Source organism: Lonchura striata, chromosome 1, assembly GCF_046129695.1.
Source record: "Lonchura striata isolate bLonStr1 chromosome 1, bLonStr1.mat, whole genome shotgun sequence".
In the NCBI taxonomy this organism is placed as follows: Eukaryota; Metazoa; Chordata; class Aves; order Passeriformes; family Estrildidae; genus Lonchura; species Lonchura striata.
Genome location: NC_134603.1, coordinates 51,271,940 through 51,292,269, shown reverse-complemented (window position 1 = coordinate 51,292,269; position 20,330 = coordinate 51,271,940). Strand labels below are relative to the sequence as shown.

General features: G+C 40.1%; 1 protein-coding gene across 7 annotated transcripts in view; it reads right to left on the bottom strand.

Moving 5' to 3' along the window:
* Positions 1 to 9,984: 9,984 nt before the first annotated feature.
* PTPRM (protein tyrosine phosphatase receptor type M) overlaps positions 9,985 to 20,330 on the bottom strand; it is a 442,831-nt gene continuing 432,485 nt past the window's right edge. For all 7 annotated transcript variants that reach the window (XM_021525180.3, XM_021525188.3, XM_021525183.3 and 4 more), the window contains 4 exons: positions 19,806 to 19,931; positions 17,896 to 18,059; positions 15,690 to 15,825; positions 9,985 to 11,432 (listed from right to left, as the gene is read on the bottom strand). In XM_021525180.3, coding sequence (XP_021380855.1) covers positions 11,379 to 11,432; positions 15,690 to 15,825; positions 17,896 to 18,059; positions 19,806 to 19,931 — 480 coding nt within the window. In that variant the 3' untranslated portion in view covers positions 9,985 to 11,378. The remainder of the gene's footprint in view (positions 11,433 to 15,689; positions 15,826 to 17,895; positions 18,060 to 19,805; positions 19,932 to 20,330) is intronic.

Sequence of the window (20,330 nt, the reverse complement as noted above, 5' to 3'; positions counted from 1 at the left end):
TCTTCTGGAAAGTCTTCTCCCAAAGAGATCCTGGGCTTGTAAAGGGAAGAGCAAGAGCTGTGAAGGCTCAGAAATGTACCTGCTTATATGAGACACCAAAACTCTCTTTGCTGTCATGCAATCAGGACAATCCATGGAGGTTTTGTTTGTCTTTCTGAGGAAAGACAAACTTTTAAGTTGAAGGTGCACATTGCCTATGCAATACTGACAAAGAATCTTTTACTCTCTATCCCTACTGTTAAGGGATATAAAAATCCTTTGTTTAAATGAAGACTACATTATTGCTGTTCACATCTAAATTAAAGCGTGGAGACCAAGCCTGGAGTTGTTACACACATCTCTCCCCAGAGGACTTAGCCATATTTATTCAGTGTAGGGACAGATGTGGGAGGCTCAGGGTCTGTAATAAGCATATCCGTGGCTTCAATGTGCTGGCACCACTGGGCATTTCTCAGCAATGGGAATGCAGCCTATGGGTAGGAGACTGTGTCTTGCTCCAGCTGGGCCTGGAGCAGCAATGCCACTAACTCCAAATCCAGTAGGAACAGCTCATCCCCACAGGCCAGTAGAGTTAAATGTCTTGTGGAAGCCCAATCAGTTGGATACTGCATCACCATGTGAAGTGCATTTAGAACTTTACACCTGTGAGTTACAATAAAAAAATATGCTAACATATGCATCAACAAGGTATGACTTGTGATGTTAATCACTTTCCCATCTATAAATTTACTGATAAAATATATCATATAATTTATGGAATTCTTTAGTGCTCACATCACAAACAGCATCTCCTGATTGGTTCAGTTCAGTGCCATATGTTATAGAGAAAATATGTATATACTCAATGAAGATGTAAGTTTTAAGGAAACCTTGAGAAAATGATAAAATTATGAACATATTTTATGTATGTTGAACACAGAATTTATATTTGTAATCTTATCTGAGTTGTGTTACAACAGACAGCTTGTCTTTTGTTTTCACCCCTTAAGGCTTTCTTCAAATATTCCCATACTAGAAATGTTTTCTGAAGCTCTACAACCAGACAATTAAGTGAGTACAAAGAGCACAATAATTACTCCACACAGTAAGTATTGTGTTGTGTGTGGTAATGCCTTTCTTCCTTTCAGTTTTTTTTATCCAGAGATGAATTTCACTGACAGACTGGCTTCTGAGTCCATGTTCAGTTCAGTTAGGATCAGTTTCAAGAGAGTATTGCTTCAGAAGATACATAAATGCACGTGCTTGAAGGCTGGAAAGAGTTAAAGTGATCTAGGAATTTTTCATTCCCACTAATTGATGAGAGCATTTAAATTTTAAACTCTCCTGCTATCATATATATATATAAATATATATATATATATGTATGTATTTATGTATGTATGTATTTAAACTCCATTTCCTTAGTTGTTTATGTTGTATTATTATACAGCATGTTACTTTAAACAGATTTGTCCTTTCTGAAAGAATTTAGGTGTAAAATATGCAAAAAGAGAAAAGAGGTGATGGTAGCCCATGTTACAGGGACACCATCATTGTCAGTTTGTGGAGGCAGGCAGACCTCTTCAAGATGACTCACCCCATGGCCATGGAAAAACAGTTTTGGGGCAGGCAGACTCCTAGCAAGGTCCTCAGATGGCCATGATGAGTCAGAGCCTTGGCACATGGATTATATTTGTAACAGATTTCTGACTGTCCTGGTAGATATTGGCCAAGTTGGCCAAGCTTTTTTTCTTTCCTACCTCCTTTCCAGAGAGAACTGAAGATGCATTTAACTGCTGCCAACTTTGTTAGCTGATTGATGGTCTTGCTGGCCTGGCTGAGCACTGCTCTGAAGGTTAGGTTTCCTGAAAGCAGAAGGCAAATCCCCCCATGACCACTCTGGCACTTGTAGAACAAGCATTTTGTCTGACTGGCTGCTGTATGTATTAATATTTGAAGTTAATTTGTCTGCTTGAATAATCTGGTGCCAAATCATGTAGCCATTTATCAGTTGTAAAGAGAAGACACTTCTCTTGCCCAACCTCTTCTAGAAAATCCACTATAACCTTGGTACATTTGACACAGCTGATCATGGAAAATTACACTGCAATATTGTTCTGACTGCTTGCTAACAAGAAGTATTTAGTAGTCTTATGTTCAAGGTTGGACTAAATTATATCTTCATTGTCTAGAAGAAATGTAACATATGATTTTGTAGTTGTATTAGCAGTGCCAATGATGCAAGGGTATCCAAGTCTTCCTAAGAGTCTCAGCTAAATGGAAATCTCATGCAACAAGTACATGCATTGCGAGAGAGCATTCTCAGCAGAGGTCTTGGGAGGGGAGAGGATGCTCTATTTAAAAGCATGGAAGGTAAATGCCACCCAAAGCAATACAACTCTTCCCATCTTCATCAGATGATGCCCTGCCCCCAGCTGAACTGGTGACAGATGGTGGGATGGCAAAGAGGAGAGCTGCTGCCAACAGGAATGTGAGAGCCTGCACTGGAGGACATGGGTTTGGCAAAGCTGCCTGTCAAACCAGCCACAGGGTGACAACTTAAGTGTTGTCAGATACCCAGAATGGAAGTCAGAATGATTTGGCAAGAGGGAAGGTTGGCAATGGGAAGGGAGGACGGAAGAGAGAAATGCCAACAGAAGGAGAGAGAAGCTCTATTGGACCAGCAGGCTTTGTCACCTAATAGAAAGACAGTACAGTTTAATATATCAAAACCTTTCATTTACTAAATCAAAGGCTTTTATTCAAATAAATTACAGCCGCACTCATTGCTGGGCTCTTTTGGCTGTCAGGCTGAGCTGTAGCTCCATGCAAGGCTGTCTAAAGAAGGCAGAAGACAGACTGATATTGCATTTCATTTGTTGATTGTCAATGGAAGATACACGGATTTGTGCATGTGCTATTTTCTTGCTCGACAGAGGTTGTTACAGTTAGGCTTGAAGAATCAGGGCGTGAAAAGTATCTAGTTTGGCTGATGGCTTGTAATTTGCTCACATCCTACCAAGAAAAAACCCAACCTGAATAAAATGAAGCAGAAGTATTGCAAGACATTGGCAGATGGTTTTTTAACAGTGCTGTCTCTATGGACTTGCTTAAAATCTAGTTTTCAGATGTAGACTATAATCATTCCAAAACATAGGGCTGCAATCCGTGACTGCAATTCAGTGTGGTTGAATCTGTGCTGATCCCTGTGTAACAGCAAAGCTATATTTTGGTTTATGTGGTGTGCAATACTGATTAAATTCCTGTCCATATCCAACAAAAGTAATGTCCCTTATGAGTGGGTGTGCAAGAGTTTCCCAGGCGTTCACACCTAACTGTGCAGACTGGAGAACACTGAGATAATGAAATCTTCAAGGACCAACATAAAATGTCATCCCACTGTCTCATGTGGCAAGGCAGTAACTATATTTCACTCCCAAGACTTTTCATTCATATTATAGGCTGATTCTTATATACCATATAAATCAGAATTTCAAGAGGACACAACAGCAGGTTAGTTCTCTATGCATTCAGCTCAACTTTTAAGGTTACAAATACAGAGTGTAATGAGATTGCATACATACCAGTGTCTCTTCAGAGGCTGTCATTGTAAACTTCCTGTGAGAAAGGAGTGTGAAGTATGTGATCCAGCATGGTGCTCTCTCCCTTCTGAGTTATCTGAAAGTAATAGTTTCTGTAGGAGCAACTCATCAGGGTCAAATGCCACCTCCTTGTACAGTGTCTACAGTTGTGCAGCCTGGAAGCTCTCAGGAAGTGCTCTGCTGCACTTGTAACACTCATTCATGCCATTGCAAAAGCACTGGCAGAGGGGTTTTAGTTGTTTTAAGTGCTGGTTATAGACATTGTTTAAAATGGACTGAATACCACAGTACAAAATACTACAGTACAGATAGAGTGGGCCAAACCTCTGGCCCAAATTTTCTGCCACACACAGTTGTGGCATAAAAACTTCCATGTTTTTATCACTTTGAATTAGTGGGCCAATCTGCTCCATCAATTTAGATTGATTTAAAAATTTTTAAAATGTGCTCTTAATGATACACATCATGTGCTTGAGCACATATGCAACCCTATTGATTTTACGACAAGTAAGCTCCTATGTAAAGTTTTTTGTGGAAACAGATTGTTGATGTCTGTAGACCTTAGTCCTCTGAACCTTTATGTGCTGTGGTGGACTGACACCAGCCAGCAGTTAAATCTCCACAAAGACACTTGCACAGTCCTTCCAGATAACAGCAAGGGAAAAGCATGATAAACGTGTGAGTTGAGATAAAAAGAGTTCAAGAAGTGAAGTGGAAGAAGAAAGGGGAAAAAAGGCTTCAAACAATGAACATAAAAGCATTCACTCAGCACCTCCTACAGACAGACCAATGCCCAGCCAGTCTCCTAGCAATTACTTCCACCTCCTCCATCCCCCTTTTGTTGTTGAGTGTGATGATGTGTTGTATAGGACATACTGTCTTTGGTCAGGGGAGCTCATCTGCCCCACCTGTGTTCCCTCCTGCTCTGTCTGATCCCACCCCAGACTGCTTGCTGGAGCACAGGCAGAGTGAGAACCAGAGGTTTTGGATGCTGTGCAAACACAGATCAGCAATAGCTAAAATATTGGTGTGCTATCAACACTGCTTTATCACAAGTACAAAACACAACACCATATGGGCTGCTGTGAAGAAAATTAACTTAATCCCAAATAAACTCAATATAGCATCATGACAGGGCATGCAGAAGGACCAATGAACTCATATATGCATAATGCGTATATCAGAATGATTATTTTGTGTATGCAAGAGGATATGGATGAAAATGTTTGTAGGACTGGGAGTTCTGATTGCATTTACTCAGGTCTGGCAGCAGTATTAATGTATGTCTAGCATGAAACATACTTAGGCTTTAATTGTGACCCCCGAGCACATCATCACCAAGACCATCAACTGCTAGAAATATCACAACTGTAGAGAACAATTAAAAATCTTCTAGCTGCTACTAGAAACATGTCAATACAAGAGTCTCAGAAATAAAAATACCATTGCTTGGAAAGACTGTCAGGGAATGTGAGATATTAATCTCCCCTGCCATATTCCAGACAAGCTACAGCAAGTATCATTCTCACTCTTCATATCCAAGGCCCCTCTTTTCTCTGCCTTTGTACATTGAATCCTACCAGCAATACTAAAAAAATGAAAATCATGGCAGGGTGTTTGTAGACCCCAGCCCCACCTCCCTTCAGCCTCAGATTTTCCTTCCACTTCTCTCAAGTCATATTATTGATAAAGAACAGCACATGCTGTGACAGGACTGGAAGGAAGCGGGAGCACCAGAGGGCACTCCATCTTCCAGGAGGGCTCCTGGAGGTAGAGGTGTGACAGACTTGCTTTGAGAGTAGGTAAAAATCTGGAGAGACAGACTGGAGGAAGTGTGGGGAGCAGGAAGTGGCTTTCATGCTTGAAGCAGATCAGGTGAGTCGGGAGAAATAACCAGGGCAGGAGCTGCCTTTTCAGCCTTCCACAGAGAAATCTGCTTGGAAATAGCAGCAGGAGTGAAGAAGGCATTTTGCTGCTGCTGTTTCTTGCAGCTTGCAAAGGGTTGATAAGGCCTTAGAAAGGTTTTTCCATTAAAGCAGGCTAGGATGCTGAAGGGGGATGCTGGCTGCTGGGCAGGGCTGTGCAGAACAATCTCCCTCATGCCAGTGGTGTATGGAAAGCTCCCACAGGAGGAGCATATGAATGGCAAATGCACCCATCAGTTTATAATTTCACGATATAGACAAAGGTCTAAGCTACAAAAACCAACCAAAAAAATGGGCTCCATTAGAAACAGCATTATTTTTCACATGGTCTGTTGGGTTTTACTGGTAGTGTGCCCCAAAATTGGTGGTGGTCATCATCTTCCCTGACAAGCATCACACAACAGACGTAAGCTGTATTTTTTTTTTTTAATTCCTAATTTAATTTTTCTTTTAATAAAGCCCTGTGTTTGGCATGAGATATAGAATGCATGAGATTTTGTAGAGCAAGTCTCTAAATTGATAAAATAAGTGTAAAGCCAACAATAAATCCAAAATGATATGATGAATCGTTCTGTTATGGTGATCTGCATATATAACTTGTTTCCTCTGAAAGCTAATGCACAAATACTTTAAGAAGTTACTTTGGGAGGCAGAGCAAAGTTTTCTGATTTTTTTTAATCAGAAAACGAATGAGGTTGTAAAACCTCAAACTTTAAATTTACTTAATTTCTTGAGTCAGTCTTGATATGGGGGAGGGAGCAGGGGGAAAAGAGACAAGACACAAAACAGCCACAAAATGAGACTCAGAGGATGATCCTACTGAGTTTTGGAGTGAGTAATGACAAAAGCTTTATACTTGCTACTGTCATTACAGCTTACCCAGACATTCCCAAAGGAAGACACTTGGAATACCTGTTGCTGGAAGTGTCAAATTATCTCCATTGCCACATCTCAAAGAACAAAAGTCTGTTTGTGTCTTTGCTACATGTTATTAAAGCATTGTGAAGGGGTTCATACAGTCAGATCTGGAGACAGACCCATATACAATGAAACAAAGAGAAAACATTTCAGAGATATTAAAGATGAGCAAGAACCAGATAAAGGATATACCCTAAATGGTCTTCATGACACATTACACCTTCAGATCAAGTCTGTGTGGCACAGGCACCTTTTTGAAACACACTATGTAGAGCTGAGTAAGAAGTTTTTTCTATTTTATTTTTCATCTTACTAGCTATAGACCTTAAACTGTTAGTACTCCATAAAGGTATCCTGCCAGGGACAGACTAATTTTGCTGACAAAGAAGCCCAGGAAGCTGTCAGGAGTATTGCTGTTATAAAGATACAGATTACCTGCATGCTATCACCTCTTTCACCATCCCCACTGCTGCTCTTTTGGAATAGCTTAGCAAAAATCACCTACCTCAAGTTTTGTACAGACAGTGAGTTGGGTGATACAATAAATGGCAAACCATTCAAAGTATCTCTTTATTAATTTATATACTCTTTATAGACAGGTATACTGGGCATTGAAGAAAGCATCCCTCCGTTCCAGACTGGGACTGATGTCCCCTAAAATTCTGCAGCTCTACTGGGCCTGTATGTATGCAACTTTCTTTTGAAATTTTGAAAAAGGAGGTTAGATTATGAACACTTACAATGGCTGTGACTGCTGTTTTCTTCGTCTCCTCTAAAATGTCACCCTCCAGGTAACTTTCAGAGTTCTGGAATATCAGCCCCTCATGTTCATATCTTCTTTCTCCTCCTTTCTGATTCCAAACTCCTGAATGAATGGTGTGGGTTGGAATGCACTGGTCCAACCCTGCTGCCATGGGCAGGAACACCTTCCACTAGATACAAGTTGTGAAGAACCTCATCCAACACATCCTTGGATGTTTCCAGGAATGGTAATCTACCACCTTTCTGGGCAACCTGTTCCAGCATTTTTCCATCCTCACTGGAAAAATTTTCTTCCATCTAATCCAAATAGTCCCTCTTTTTGTTTAAAACCATTACTCTCCATCCTATTACAACAGGCCCTGCTACAAAGTCTGTCACCATCTTTCCTGTAGACCACCCTGAAGTACTGAAAGGCTACAATGAGGTCTCCATGGAGCCTTCTCTTCTCCAGAGAACACCACCAGCTCTCTCAGCCTTTTCTTTTTGGAGAGATGCTCCAACCATGTGACTTCATCTGAAGTCCTCATCTGTTTTTTATTCTTGGGATAATATTGTTTTGTCTAAGCCTGGATTTTTCTGCAATTTGTATGGATTGATAGCTGTAGTATGAGAGTGAGGACACAAAGCTGCTTGATGTGCTTTCTTTGGCTGGCTCCAGTTTTATGGTACTGAAGTTTGCAGAATGCCTTTTGGAACAACATCAGACAAGACTCTGCAACATAAACTCTATGTCAGAAGAACTAGGAAAAAAAAGACTAGCATCAGTAAAACAATAAGAAACATTGCAGAACTCTTTCCTCCTCATCTCCTTTGACCCCTTGCCCCAGCCCCCAAGGCCTACCTGTGCAAAATATGTCTGCATGAGTGCAGCAGCTGAAATAATGTCTGGTTGACACTGGCAATCACTGACCTCGGGAGAGGAATCCATGATTATTTCTGCATTTCATGTTTGGGATCACATTGCCAGCATTATCTTCTGTCCAAGGATTCCTTTGGCACACATATCTTACTTATGCTTTTTGAAACACTGGATGTGTCCATGCATATTTCAATGGATAGATCACAGAACACAACTTTTTATGGTCCCATAACTATTACAAAGAAGCACACTTGGCTGGCATACCTGACCTGTCAAGCTGGTTGTGAGGAATATGATGTTGGAGGTTTGGATTTTGTTTCCTAACACTAGGGTTTTAAAATGAGTAAGAGCACATTCTGCAACAGGCTAAAATGCTACAAGATTTATCCAAGGACCATCATTCTTCTCAGGACTGGGACTGTATTTCCCAAATTTTTCAATACTGTTGTTCAATTTATAGCAATGTCCCATACCTGCCAGCTACACTTTAAAAGAAATGCTTTCCAGGTGCAGAGCAAACCTGTCTTGGTGTCTTCAGATCTGAATTTTAGAGTGGTTTTGAACTGGGAGTTGACAAACTGCAAGTCATTCTGTCCAAGCTGGATCTGTTAGATTTAGAGCTTCTCAAAACTTATCAGGTTGACTGAGACATTTATATAGATACTGCCCCCATTCCAGACAGCTTAGCAGGATCATTTAAGAGCTGAAATACTGTGCAGTTGGCCACATCCTGGAATGGGTTTCCCATAAAATTTTGGAAGCATTGAGCAGTTGCTCTGCCCACAATGTCTCCTTGAAACTTCTGGGTGAGAAAATGTTCTGTAGCTCCAGCAGATGGCTCAGCAAGGCATTGCTGATTCATTCCCCCTTTTTGCTGCTTTGTTGCTGCAACAAAGGTAATTCCCAACATATTCAGACACTAGTCAGTGCTCTGTAGAAAGGGGACCCATACAAACAGCATGTAAGATCAGTACAGCTATTCTCAGGAGCTTTAATGATGTAAACCTGTCCACTGACAACAACTCTAGTAATGGAGCAGTTCATGATTTTTTGAGTAACTTCCCCACCAGCCACTCTAGTGTTGGTGTCTTTTAACATCTTTAACAGAAGGAACTACATCCCCCTCATAGCAGTCACATATCTCAAGAACAAGAGCAACCCTCCCACAGGAGCAGCAGGCACAGAGGGAATGGCAGGGAATTCCCAGGGCTGCAGAGGGCTGCTGGGACAAGACCAAGTACTACCAGCACAACACCATCTCTTCTTCAGAGCAGGGCATCTTTCAGGTTCTGCATTTGTGCATTTTTAAGCATACAATTCACCTCTTTCATATACTGGCACAGCATATCTTACTCCACTCTGAGTTGTATCCAGCTCCAGGGATACTCTCCCAGCAAATGCTACGAGAATTTGCTTTGTTCAGCCTGGAGAAGAGAAGGCTTCAAGATGACCCAATTGCAGCCCTTCAGTACCTGAAAGGAGCCTACAAGAAGGATGGAGATGGACCTTTTACAAGGGGTTGTAGTAACAGGACAAGAAGGAATGGATTAAAACTGAGAAAGAGCTGATTTAGATTAGATATTAGGAAGAGTTTTTCACTTTGAGAGTGGTGAGGCAGTGGAACAGGTTGCCAGAGAAGCTGTGGATGCCCCATCCCCAAAAGTGTTCAAGGCCAGGCTGGATGGGGCTTTGAACAACCTGGTCTAGTGAAAGGTGTCCCAGCCCATGGCAGGGGGCTGGAACTAGATGATCTTTAAGGTCCCTTCCAACCCAAACCATTCTATGATTCCATGATTCTGTGACCTCGCTATTGGCTGGATCAACACTGGATCACACAATAAACACTCACTGGAGGTAGCTCAGTATTTTCTAGATTTAATCTAGAAAAGAGGCTTAGTTGGAGGCACTCAGGTGCCAAGAGATATTAAATTAAACAAAATTTTATCACGTATGTAATTATTTATTGAGCTGAGAATCCATACAAGATAAACAAATGTTTACACTATCATACAGTAAGCATTTCCAGGGCTTAATAAAAATGATTGTCACTCACTGTGCTTCACCAAAAAAAATCATTTTAATGAATAAATAATTTGATGAAATCAAAAAATATTTACAATATCAACAATGAAAAAGCTTTGGATATATTAATCTGAGCATCCTGTCTTTTGTATTTTTTAATGCATTCCTATCAAAATCCTCTCTATGAAATGGTACAAAGTGGATAGAAATTACAACTCAACAAAGTTATCATGATTTGGTACATGTCTTTCTGTTAGTTCAGATAAGCTACATATGATTTGTTTATTATGCACGTGTTAGAATACAAATATAACTAAAATCATATATTATCAAAATGTCAGACAGCATTCTCCACAGAACAGAAATGTACACTAGGCTGTGACAAGAACTGAGAATCACAGGCAACAAAATGTAACAGAAAAAGTACAAATTCCTTCATAAGAATATAATTGTGCTCTCTTATTTACCAAAGAACTATGCTGCTTCACCACATCTATGGCTGAGTGTGGGCTGCCCCGGACTGAGTCCCGCAGGGTGACCCACTGCTGGCCAGTCGATGGTCGCCCAGACCATGTAATGTAAACTCCACCAAGGATGAGAGGATGCTCAGGCTGTAGAATCCACGAGGGTTTGTTGGAGGGAAGTCTGAGGGTTGAAGGAAGCAGGAAGGGAGCAGGAGGACAACCACACGTGAAGTGTGAGAGCACTGACAGCGGCTGTTGGAAGAGGGACCAGGGAATATACCTGGGGAAGGATAGGAGGGACCAGGGTACAAACAGTCCAGCGGGGGAAGGGTTTGGAGGAGGAGCTGGAATGGGGTGATGTGAACTGGACCAGTGAGGGAGAAGAGAAGGAGCGGTTTTCTGAGGGAACCAATGGGGAAACTGAGAACAAAGAGCTTTCTGGAACGGGGGAGAGTACAACAGATGACTGGCATGAACTCATTTGCATGGGAGCGCAGGGATCTCTGGGAAAATGCTTTGCCCACTTAAACAACTGTGCTCTCCCAGGGCATTCCTGAGCTATTTTCCCCAGGGTGTCTCCCACAGCTGAGCATGAATACGGTGTTCAAGGACTGCCACGTGGTTTGGTGTAGGCTCACAGGGGTGCCAAGCAGCAGCTTCTGAGTGGGAATCGGGCAGTGCAAGCGGTTTTATAAACATCTTTTGGGGCTCTTAAAAAGAGCCAATTATACAAAGCAGTAGAAGCATAACACTGAGAAGTCTTCATCTCATTTACACAGACATCATGAAGTGACTTGCTTTGTTTGTGGTAGTGAAAGGAGAAGCTTTGTCTGTGCTGTCTAGACAATCAGCCAGAATTCAAGTATTCTAAAGCCACTTCGTAGCAGAATTTGTATTGATCCTGAAAAATCAAAAGAAAACCACAAAGTCAGTTATTGAAGAAACTTAATTAAAGGGGTCAATATTTCTCTCCTGCTAAAATTATTTACTATCAGCTGTTGTCAGTGGGAAGCAGTTTGAAAATCCAATTTATGTTAAGATAAGAAAATCTTTATATTAACCAGACAATAGACACTATACATAGTAACTTATGGTACTGCTCACATTAGATAAGTATTTAGCTGCTGTAATACACTACTATGAGAAAAACTGACTGCACATAAGCAAATTGACTTGCAACCCTTCTGTCATTTGTGAAAATGCTCATGCAGCACTCAATGAGAATTGGAGTTATTGAAATTCCTCCCTGGATAAAATGACCCAGTGTTTAGTACTTCCCAGAATGCAACTTTTATTTTAATGTCATTCAGACACTTGCTGCATTTCAGGGCAAGAGTACTTGCTGTTGGTCCTCTCTCTGCAGCCCAGACCCAACCCACAAGACTGTGCAATAGCCTTGTGAGATGGGGCCTGAGCTAAATTAATTTGATTAATTCCAGTTAATTTTTAGCAACTGCCAGTGATCCTCAAGTTAGCCTGGGTAACAGGAGAACTATAAAAAGCTAAGCTTTCAGGTGCCAGCCCTGTGCTTCAAACACAGACCTTCTAGTTTTATTTGTAACTGCTTGGAAACAGAGCAAGTCCCAAGGAAATAAATCCCCTTCCTGAGAGGATGCAAACCCACTCTGCATCTCTGGGGACAAAAGGTCATTGACCCCTTTCAGGTCTTCAGTGGAATGGAGAGGACAGGTTTGACTAACCTTTGTCCATGCTGTATCATTTAAATGGTGCAGTCACTGCTGAATTCCCAGTTTTATGTGCATACATACCCCTCTCCTGTTTCCATTCTTGCTACTCGCAATACTCAAAAATACTACAAATATTGAAATGAAAAAAAAACTGAAAGAAATACTAAGTGCAGGTTCCCTGAATCTAAGGGCTCTTGCTTCTGAAAGTTCAATTTGGAAACAGTTGCCAGTTTTATGACTATTTCTGTTACTGAAATGCTTCTTTTGCTTATGCACTTGATTTGATTAATAAAGAATAACTAAGCACATATAGCCATTTAGGAACAACAACAGATTTAATGAGCTGACAGCACTCAGCCTTGCCCACCATCATGAGTAGTAAGACATTCAGATATATTCTCTTTTCAAAAAATTTCAAGGATTAAATCTTTTGGCTTGTATTTGTGATTTTGGGTCACATTTTAGCTGAGAGTACACTTAACATGCAAAAGACCATATACTATTAATAAAATCAAAAAGCTATTAACAAACGTGGATCATTTAGAAGTTCTTTTGTTGAGAAATGTCACATCATAAGAAAACAAGTCTTAGGTGCACATATAACCAAAGTGATGACTGTGCTGTATGCGGGACTTTAAACCCTCCTGCAAGGTTCCATAAACTGCTTGTGTCTTCTTCAGAATGAGAAAGGAATTAAAAAAAAAGAAGGAAAGAACAGAGTATTATGTAAATTCCTTTTCTGCTTTTACTGCATATATATTTCTAAATAAATGGAAATTGTTCTGTAACTACGTAACAGATCAAAACAAGAGATCAGCCACTCATCCATTTCCACTCTTTCATGCTCATTTTATGCCGATTTACTGATCCAGCAGAATAACTGTCATTTTCAGTAAGCTGAATACCTGTCTTAAGGAGCAGACATACCTTATTTCCCACTGTGTTCACTCACTAGTGTCCTTTGTACTTTTTTATTATTCATTTGATGGTGGATATTAGCAGTCTCTTTAGGCTAGCTAGCTTCAGAGAGGTATATTTAAATTTATTTTCTAGGACACCTGTGGGTAGGCCCAATAACATTTCTCACCAAATGCTTCAGGCATTCCATAATAGATATTTTGCAACATCATGTGTTATGTTTGTATGATAGCTGAAAAAAATTTATTAGATTTCCATACTGTAGAGATGTGGCATTCAGATTTTTACACTTGGAGGAAAACCAAAGGTTTCAGTGAAATTAAGAGATGAATCTTTAAGTATGGATGGCAAAGACTGCCTTTATCTACTCAGAAAGTGCATGACATGTATTGATAAAGCAGTGTTAAACCTGTTTTTTGTGAAACAATGTCATGATTTTGATAATTTAATCTTTTACCATAAAATTTTACAAGTTAGATGAATATTACTGTTCTTCTTTTTCCAGTAGAGAAACTGAGGCAGACACATTAATATAAGAAGGGTCATAAAAGATAAAGTCAGTAACAAGATCAGGAAAAGAACTAAAGTGTCCCAATTCCTTTTACCAAGAAGCAATCTACATGGAAATTGAAACCTGGCTAATTCCAATATTTGTTCCTACGAGGTGGCAGACCACAACTGAAGAGATGTCATTCTAACTGCTCAGTCAGTACATTATGTGATAATGGGAAAAATCCTCATTGTCCTTTGCCTTTATTCCTCTGTCTCTTAAAATGAGGAAAACAATACCGATATCCTTCACAAGTGCTTTGAAATTTCCTAATAAAAAAAGGCCCTACAAAGCCTTTCTATGCCTTCCAGACATTCTCAATACCACTCTCAATTTACTAAAAGGTACATTTTTATCTAAAATAACACATTTAGATTTTTGATTTAAAAAATTCTCTGCTGAGAAATGGAGACAACTGCCTGACAAATCTGTAACTGGAGAACTGTCACATATGGGAATTTATAGAGAGCATTTTCTTTAACTGTACTTTTACACTCGTAATTTTCTTTTTATTTCTATAAAATAAATGAATAGGAGATCAGAGAGTTCTGTGGGCTTAAGCTCTAGGAGGATGGAGAACAGCAGTCCTGCCAAATCCCTGTATAAACTATACTGCATGAATGAAGTAGAAGGACATTTTTCTTAATATCTAGGAAATAAAAATGTATGGTTCTCAGCACAATGATTCTCCTCCTGAGAATATAAACTAGAGGAAAAGAAGGCAATGAAGCTTCTCCCTCCCATTACTGTGGGAGTTTGATAGTTTCTCACTGACACAAGACTCACAGTTCCACACTGCTGGCTCATGGCCCTGTGGTGCTGCTTGTGAACTCCCTCCTTGTTTTGCACAGCTGACAACATCCAGCCTTTCTCCATGTTCCTGGCCAGAGCTGGGCCTAGGGGAGGGTTTGGGACTTCAGAGGCAGGCTAAGAGAGAGCACTGTTATGGGGAATGTAGTGGAAGCCACTCTCCCCCAGGAGACAGGAGCCACAGCCATCCATGTGGTGGAGAGGCAGATATCCCTCCCTACCGGTGTGTCAAAGCCTCGCTCTTTCTGCCTATTCTCCAGTGTGTGCCACACTCAGCTCATCTGAGGGGGTCCTCTCCTAAAATTACAGCTGGTTGGACCAACTCAGTGAGATATCTTCTGCCTCACCCTGGGCATGCTATAGAAAAGTTGCTAAATTACTCCAATTTGTTTAACCAGAGCTTGCAAAATTGGCTCGGATTGGGTTAACATCCCTGAAAGTGCCCAGATGCTGCTTCTTCCTGCGTGTGATACTAAATCAAATGCAGCTGCCTCTTAAGCAGCCACCTCTGCAGCAGGATGTTGTGAAAGTGTCTTTTATAGCCCAGGCTTCAGAACAGGGCATCAAGCTACACCCATCTCCAAGTACAAAACTACACACTAGAGTGTAAGAACCTGCTGGTTTAAGCTGTTCTGCAGCTCTTCTGGCATAGCAGCTGGCACTTCAGCAGTTCTCCATTTAGGAAAAAAGCTCATAAAACACTCTCTAGGAAAATAATTGCACATGTCCCCTTGTTTCTGAACTTCTTTAATCTTTCTATGAGATACAGCAACCATAATTAAATGCAATATTCTGGATGTCAAACTGAAATTCATGGCTTTGATAAATATTAGGCGATTAAGCTATTTATAAAATATATAATTTGAAAATCTGGCATTTAATTTTACATAACTATTATTTCTACCATGCAAGGGCTGCTCTCCACTTGGTTCAGCATGCTAGAAAAGAAAATTAATAAGGATGTTCATCTGAAAGTTTAAAACTCTTAAAAAATTCAAACGAACAGAGACAAAGTCTCCTTGGGAAGAAAGCAATGTAAAAATACTCTTACAAGTGAAGTGACTTCATTATCCCCTTTGAAAATGATTTGCTTGCTTTGTGAACAACTCCCACTGCAAATCCTGGAAATCTTACTGACTCTTCTGAGAAAAAGAACATTTTCTATTTAATGGTGCAGTTAAAAAGCTCATACCAGAAGGTCCACCATGTTAGGCTTATTATTCCTCAGTGTCTTCACAGCATGGAATACGTCAACAGCCTTCTGATGTCGAAGCATTTCACAAACAATACTGATTGCACAAAATGTCCCACTGCGGCCACCTCCATTCCTGCAGTGAAAGTGATAAAATGGCTCAGTTACAATGGACTCTGTGTCACAAGTTTGTACAGCAACAGGAATGGCTCCAGAAGGCATGAGTTTCAGCAGGCAGAAACCACAGAACATTCCTGCCCCAAAGGCTGCTGAATTCTAGGCAAAACATGATTTTTAATTGGAATTGGCATGCTGAAAGATCTCAAAGCTATGATTCAGAAGTCAGCAGGCTGAAAGCCTGGAGGGAATTGAATTTTTTGCACCACCCTTCAGTGAACACTGGAGACAGAACAAAGAGGATGCTAAAATAAGGATAAAGTACTTTTAGTTTCAGTTTAACACTGCTTTGCATTGTAAACACACATGGCTGCAATGAATATCAGGGCTGGAAATGCCGCCGAGAAAGCAAATCTTTCAGTTCTTTTATTCCAGATTCTGGTGCTTTCCTCCTGGACACAGAGGCATTTCGGAGGAACTGCAGAAGCACCAGAAGACTCATTTGGGGGAGTCCTGGTGGCTGCAATTGGTATGGCACTGGGTGGTGCTGCCATGTCCCTCTGGCTGATTATCTCAGCTCCTGGCAGCAGGAAGAGGGGCTGGCTGCCTGGCAAGGACTGTTTCTAAAGGCAGATGTATTCCCCCTCCACCCACAGCTATCAGAGGTTGAGAACCTGAAGCGAATTGCTAACAAATTAGCCAGGCACAAATGTTCATATATGTGATCAAATACAGCATTTAATAATACTTTATCCCTGGTTATTTTAATCTTCAAGAGAATCTCTTTCTTTCTGGAAACCCCATTATTTCTACATTTATTCTAATCAGAATCTTTAGGCTGTGCTTCACTGAAAATAATAAACCTTAATAATTAGCAGAGTGCAGACTAGTTAGGTAGCAGGTCTTTCAAACAAGCTTTGCAAATGGTTGATTTTCAAAGGAAGATACAATGTCGCACATCTGTCACATCCAGGCACTATGAAAAGAATGCTCTCTGCTGCCAAAACAGCGCCTGATATTGTGGGACTGTTTGAGAATTTTAATTAAAATAAAGTCATTTAAAAGGATTATATTAGAGCTTTTTCTTTCTTTACTGCCTGGAAGTGACGCATGTGTGATGTTGTACAACTATTTAATATCATCAGCCACCTCAGAGATAACCGTAATTTGCACTTCAAAAGGGTCTTTTCAGCTAAAGATCTCAAAACATTAATTAATCACACTGCACAATACTCCTTTGATGAAAGTATTATTATCCCCATACTACAGATGGGAAAACTGAAGAGCAATGACTTGTTCAAGGTCAGTGATAGTAGGAATTACTAATATACTCTTAGATTTTCCTCCATCATTCTGACACAGGATGCCAACTTCTGAACATGGTTTTCGTGTTAGCAGGTCCCTTCTCTATCATGGCAACATCTTTAAACAGATGTTTAGAGGAAGACAAATACAACTTTATCTGCTGAAGACTCACCCTCAAAAGATCAGCTACTTCTGAGGGCAAAAGCAGGTACAAGTATTAAACTTGTATCAAAAGAAGGATGGTGGCAGTGGATGAGAGTCTGCATCAGTGGAGCACAAAGTCACAGGAGGACAAAAATATATAACATTATTACAGAAAAGTAAGGCAATTATGGGATCATTGTAACTGGTCTACCACACCACTTTTACTCCTGTGCTTTATGCCTGGAAAATGAATCACCCCTCCAAAACGACTTATTTCTATGGTCCTTATCTGCAGAAATAAAAGGTACATTGTTCTAAAGGCACATTTTTGATTTACTGTGAATAAGTATGCAACATTCCCATTTGCAAGACTCACTGGACATTTTTATATAAAATTGAGGTAACTCAAACCCATCATCTTTTCATAGGGCTCTAACAAAGGACAGATGGGGAAACTCATGAATCTACATTAAAATTACACAATTCCTCTTGCATTTGAAGCTTTTAAATGAGCAGTTGTATTATTTATTCAGTTCCAGATTAGATAGATGCCTCTTCACCTCATTACAAATCTTTAAAAGCCTGGCACAAATTTGGTGACAGTATTCCCTTATTCCTCTCTTCCGTTTTCAGTACTTACAAGCAATGTACGACTGTGCGTCCCTCTCCCCCGTTGTATTCCTCCTGCCACTTGTCCACCTGACGGATGAGCTTCAAGAAGGAGCGTTTAGAAACTGGAGTGTCCCTGTACATGGGCCATCCCAGGAACTGGAACTGCTGCACCATCCGATAGCCATCCTGGGGCTGCAGAGATCCGGGCAAAAGCAGGAAAAGTAACAGTATTTTATTGGCATGTAATTGAGGTATTTGCATCAGTAAGGAAAGTTGTTCAAGCAGATGATTGCTGACAAACTGCTAATGTAATTTCAACTGCCCTTGAGGATTTATGACTTTTAATTTCCAATGGAGTTATTAAAATGAGTTTTAAAACAGACTGCTATACAATAGGCTAAAATACAGCAACAGTACATCTGCAAAATCAAGCAAATAATTAATTACTAAGACAGGAGGAACTTGGTAGGAAAGACAGAGGTGTAACATAACTTCAATTATATACTGTTTTCATATATAAGCTTCAGTGTTTTTAAGAACATTTAAGTGCTTCTGTCCTTTTTTTACAAGAAAGGTCAAACCCTCTCAAGATATTTTGAAGCAGAAAACCTTAAAAAAACCAAACAGAATCCTCAGATGTTTGTGGCTTATAAAAAATATCTAACTACATTTTATTTTATTGTGTTCTACTGCAGCAGTCAGAACCCCTTTGGTGAAACACTACTGAACAGTTGCTTTATGGTATTTAAAATAAAAAAAGGAGCACAGAACAAGTGATAGTGGCAGAAAACTACAGTCCTTTGAAAAGGGTAAAATAAACATGCACATGAAAACTGGTTTTGTAGTCTAGAGTTTGCCACTTTTGTGCAAAGTGAGGGCATTTTAGTGCCACTCCTAAAATGAACAACACAGAGAAATACCGACATTATATTTTATTCTGTAGAGTAAGAGTTAACAGAGAGGATGTAAGATTAACACAATATAGGAATAAACAAAACTGGATGCAGCATTAGGATGTGCTCTCCAATTGGTTTTGTGTGCTTTATGTCACAGTCCGGAATCTACTGATTTCCTGTCCAGTTTCTTTCAGCTGATGGACCCTCTTCCCAAAGCAGATCAGCCAGACCCAGTGCTTGCTGAAGGTCACAGCCTGCTGGAGGCTGTGTTTTTTATATTGCCACAATTACTGCAAATGCCAGGCCTTCATAGTATTAAAGAAGTATTTGAAGTTTTAAAATCTGCTTCCCTGTTTGGATATTAACATGTTTTTGGTGTCTCTCCCTGTCCAGTGAGCTAACAGGTCTCAGGGAAGTTCAGTTTTTGGTGGTTGATACAAGTCCATTGCAAAGTCTTCCTGAATGGGAAGAGATACCCGGTCTGTGGTGGAATCTGTTTTCCACTCAGCTTGAAAGACATGCCTTGTTTAGTCTTCTGACAACTTTATGGGAGCATAAAAGCTGGATACAAGAACAATCTGCTTGCCCTTCTGAAGTAGTTACATATGTTATAAAGTGTGGTTAGTGAGAGAGGATCTTCACTAAGAGGCTGAGATTGCTATTGAAAAACATTAACTAGTATTGGTGCACAGCTTTCTTCACATAACACAGGATACAAATACACAAGATGGCTAATTTCAGACTATTGAAAACAGCACTGATTTCAGCTTTTTTTTGGCTATCATACAATCTGAATACTGCATTTATTTCATTTGCATTTAACAGACTTGAGATATGTATTAAATTTTTTTAACTTATATTATACATAGAAGGCTTTTTTTTCCTCTGTGATTGTGCTGTGACTCAGTATTGCACCATTGCTTTCAAATAAATACGCTGAAAAATGAAAATGGTTCTATGTGAGGTTAGCTTTCATTTCTACGATTTGAGTAGACTCAACTCATCTACAGAGACAAAATTGTTTTGAAAATAAGAGCCTTACTCTGGCTGCATTATAAATTCGGAATATCCGGCTGATTATGTCTTCTTCTAAGTCAGCCGATACAAACTCCACCTGAATAGGACCGTGCCGGTGGACTCCATTTTCTGGCCAGTACTGAGGACAGAGCTATAGCAGACCATGGACAAAAAAGAACACAGTTAATCACCTTGGATTTCATGCTGCCTCAACATACTTTTCTGTATTTTAATTTGTCATACGTGTACTAGTGGAATTCTTGCACAGGATCTTTATAAAATACATGATGCACCAAATTTGGTTTTGTGCACTCTGCTTTCATAATGCCTTTTCACGTACCTAACATGCTGTTCCTTGCTGCTGTACTTTCAGTGTCTAGTGTTTGGAGTAAAACACTTCTGACACTCAATGTTAGTTCGACAATACATTATGATGAGACAGGGAGAGGCTGACAAATATTGCTGAATTCTTGGAGGCAGTGGAGGCTGAAGACCAAAGGCCTGGGACCTCCAACTGCCCTGAATAGTTGCTAATAATTCAAACTGCATG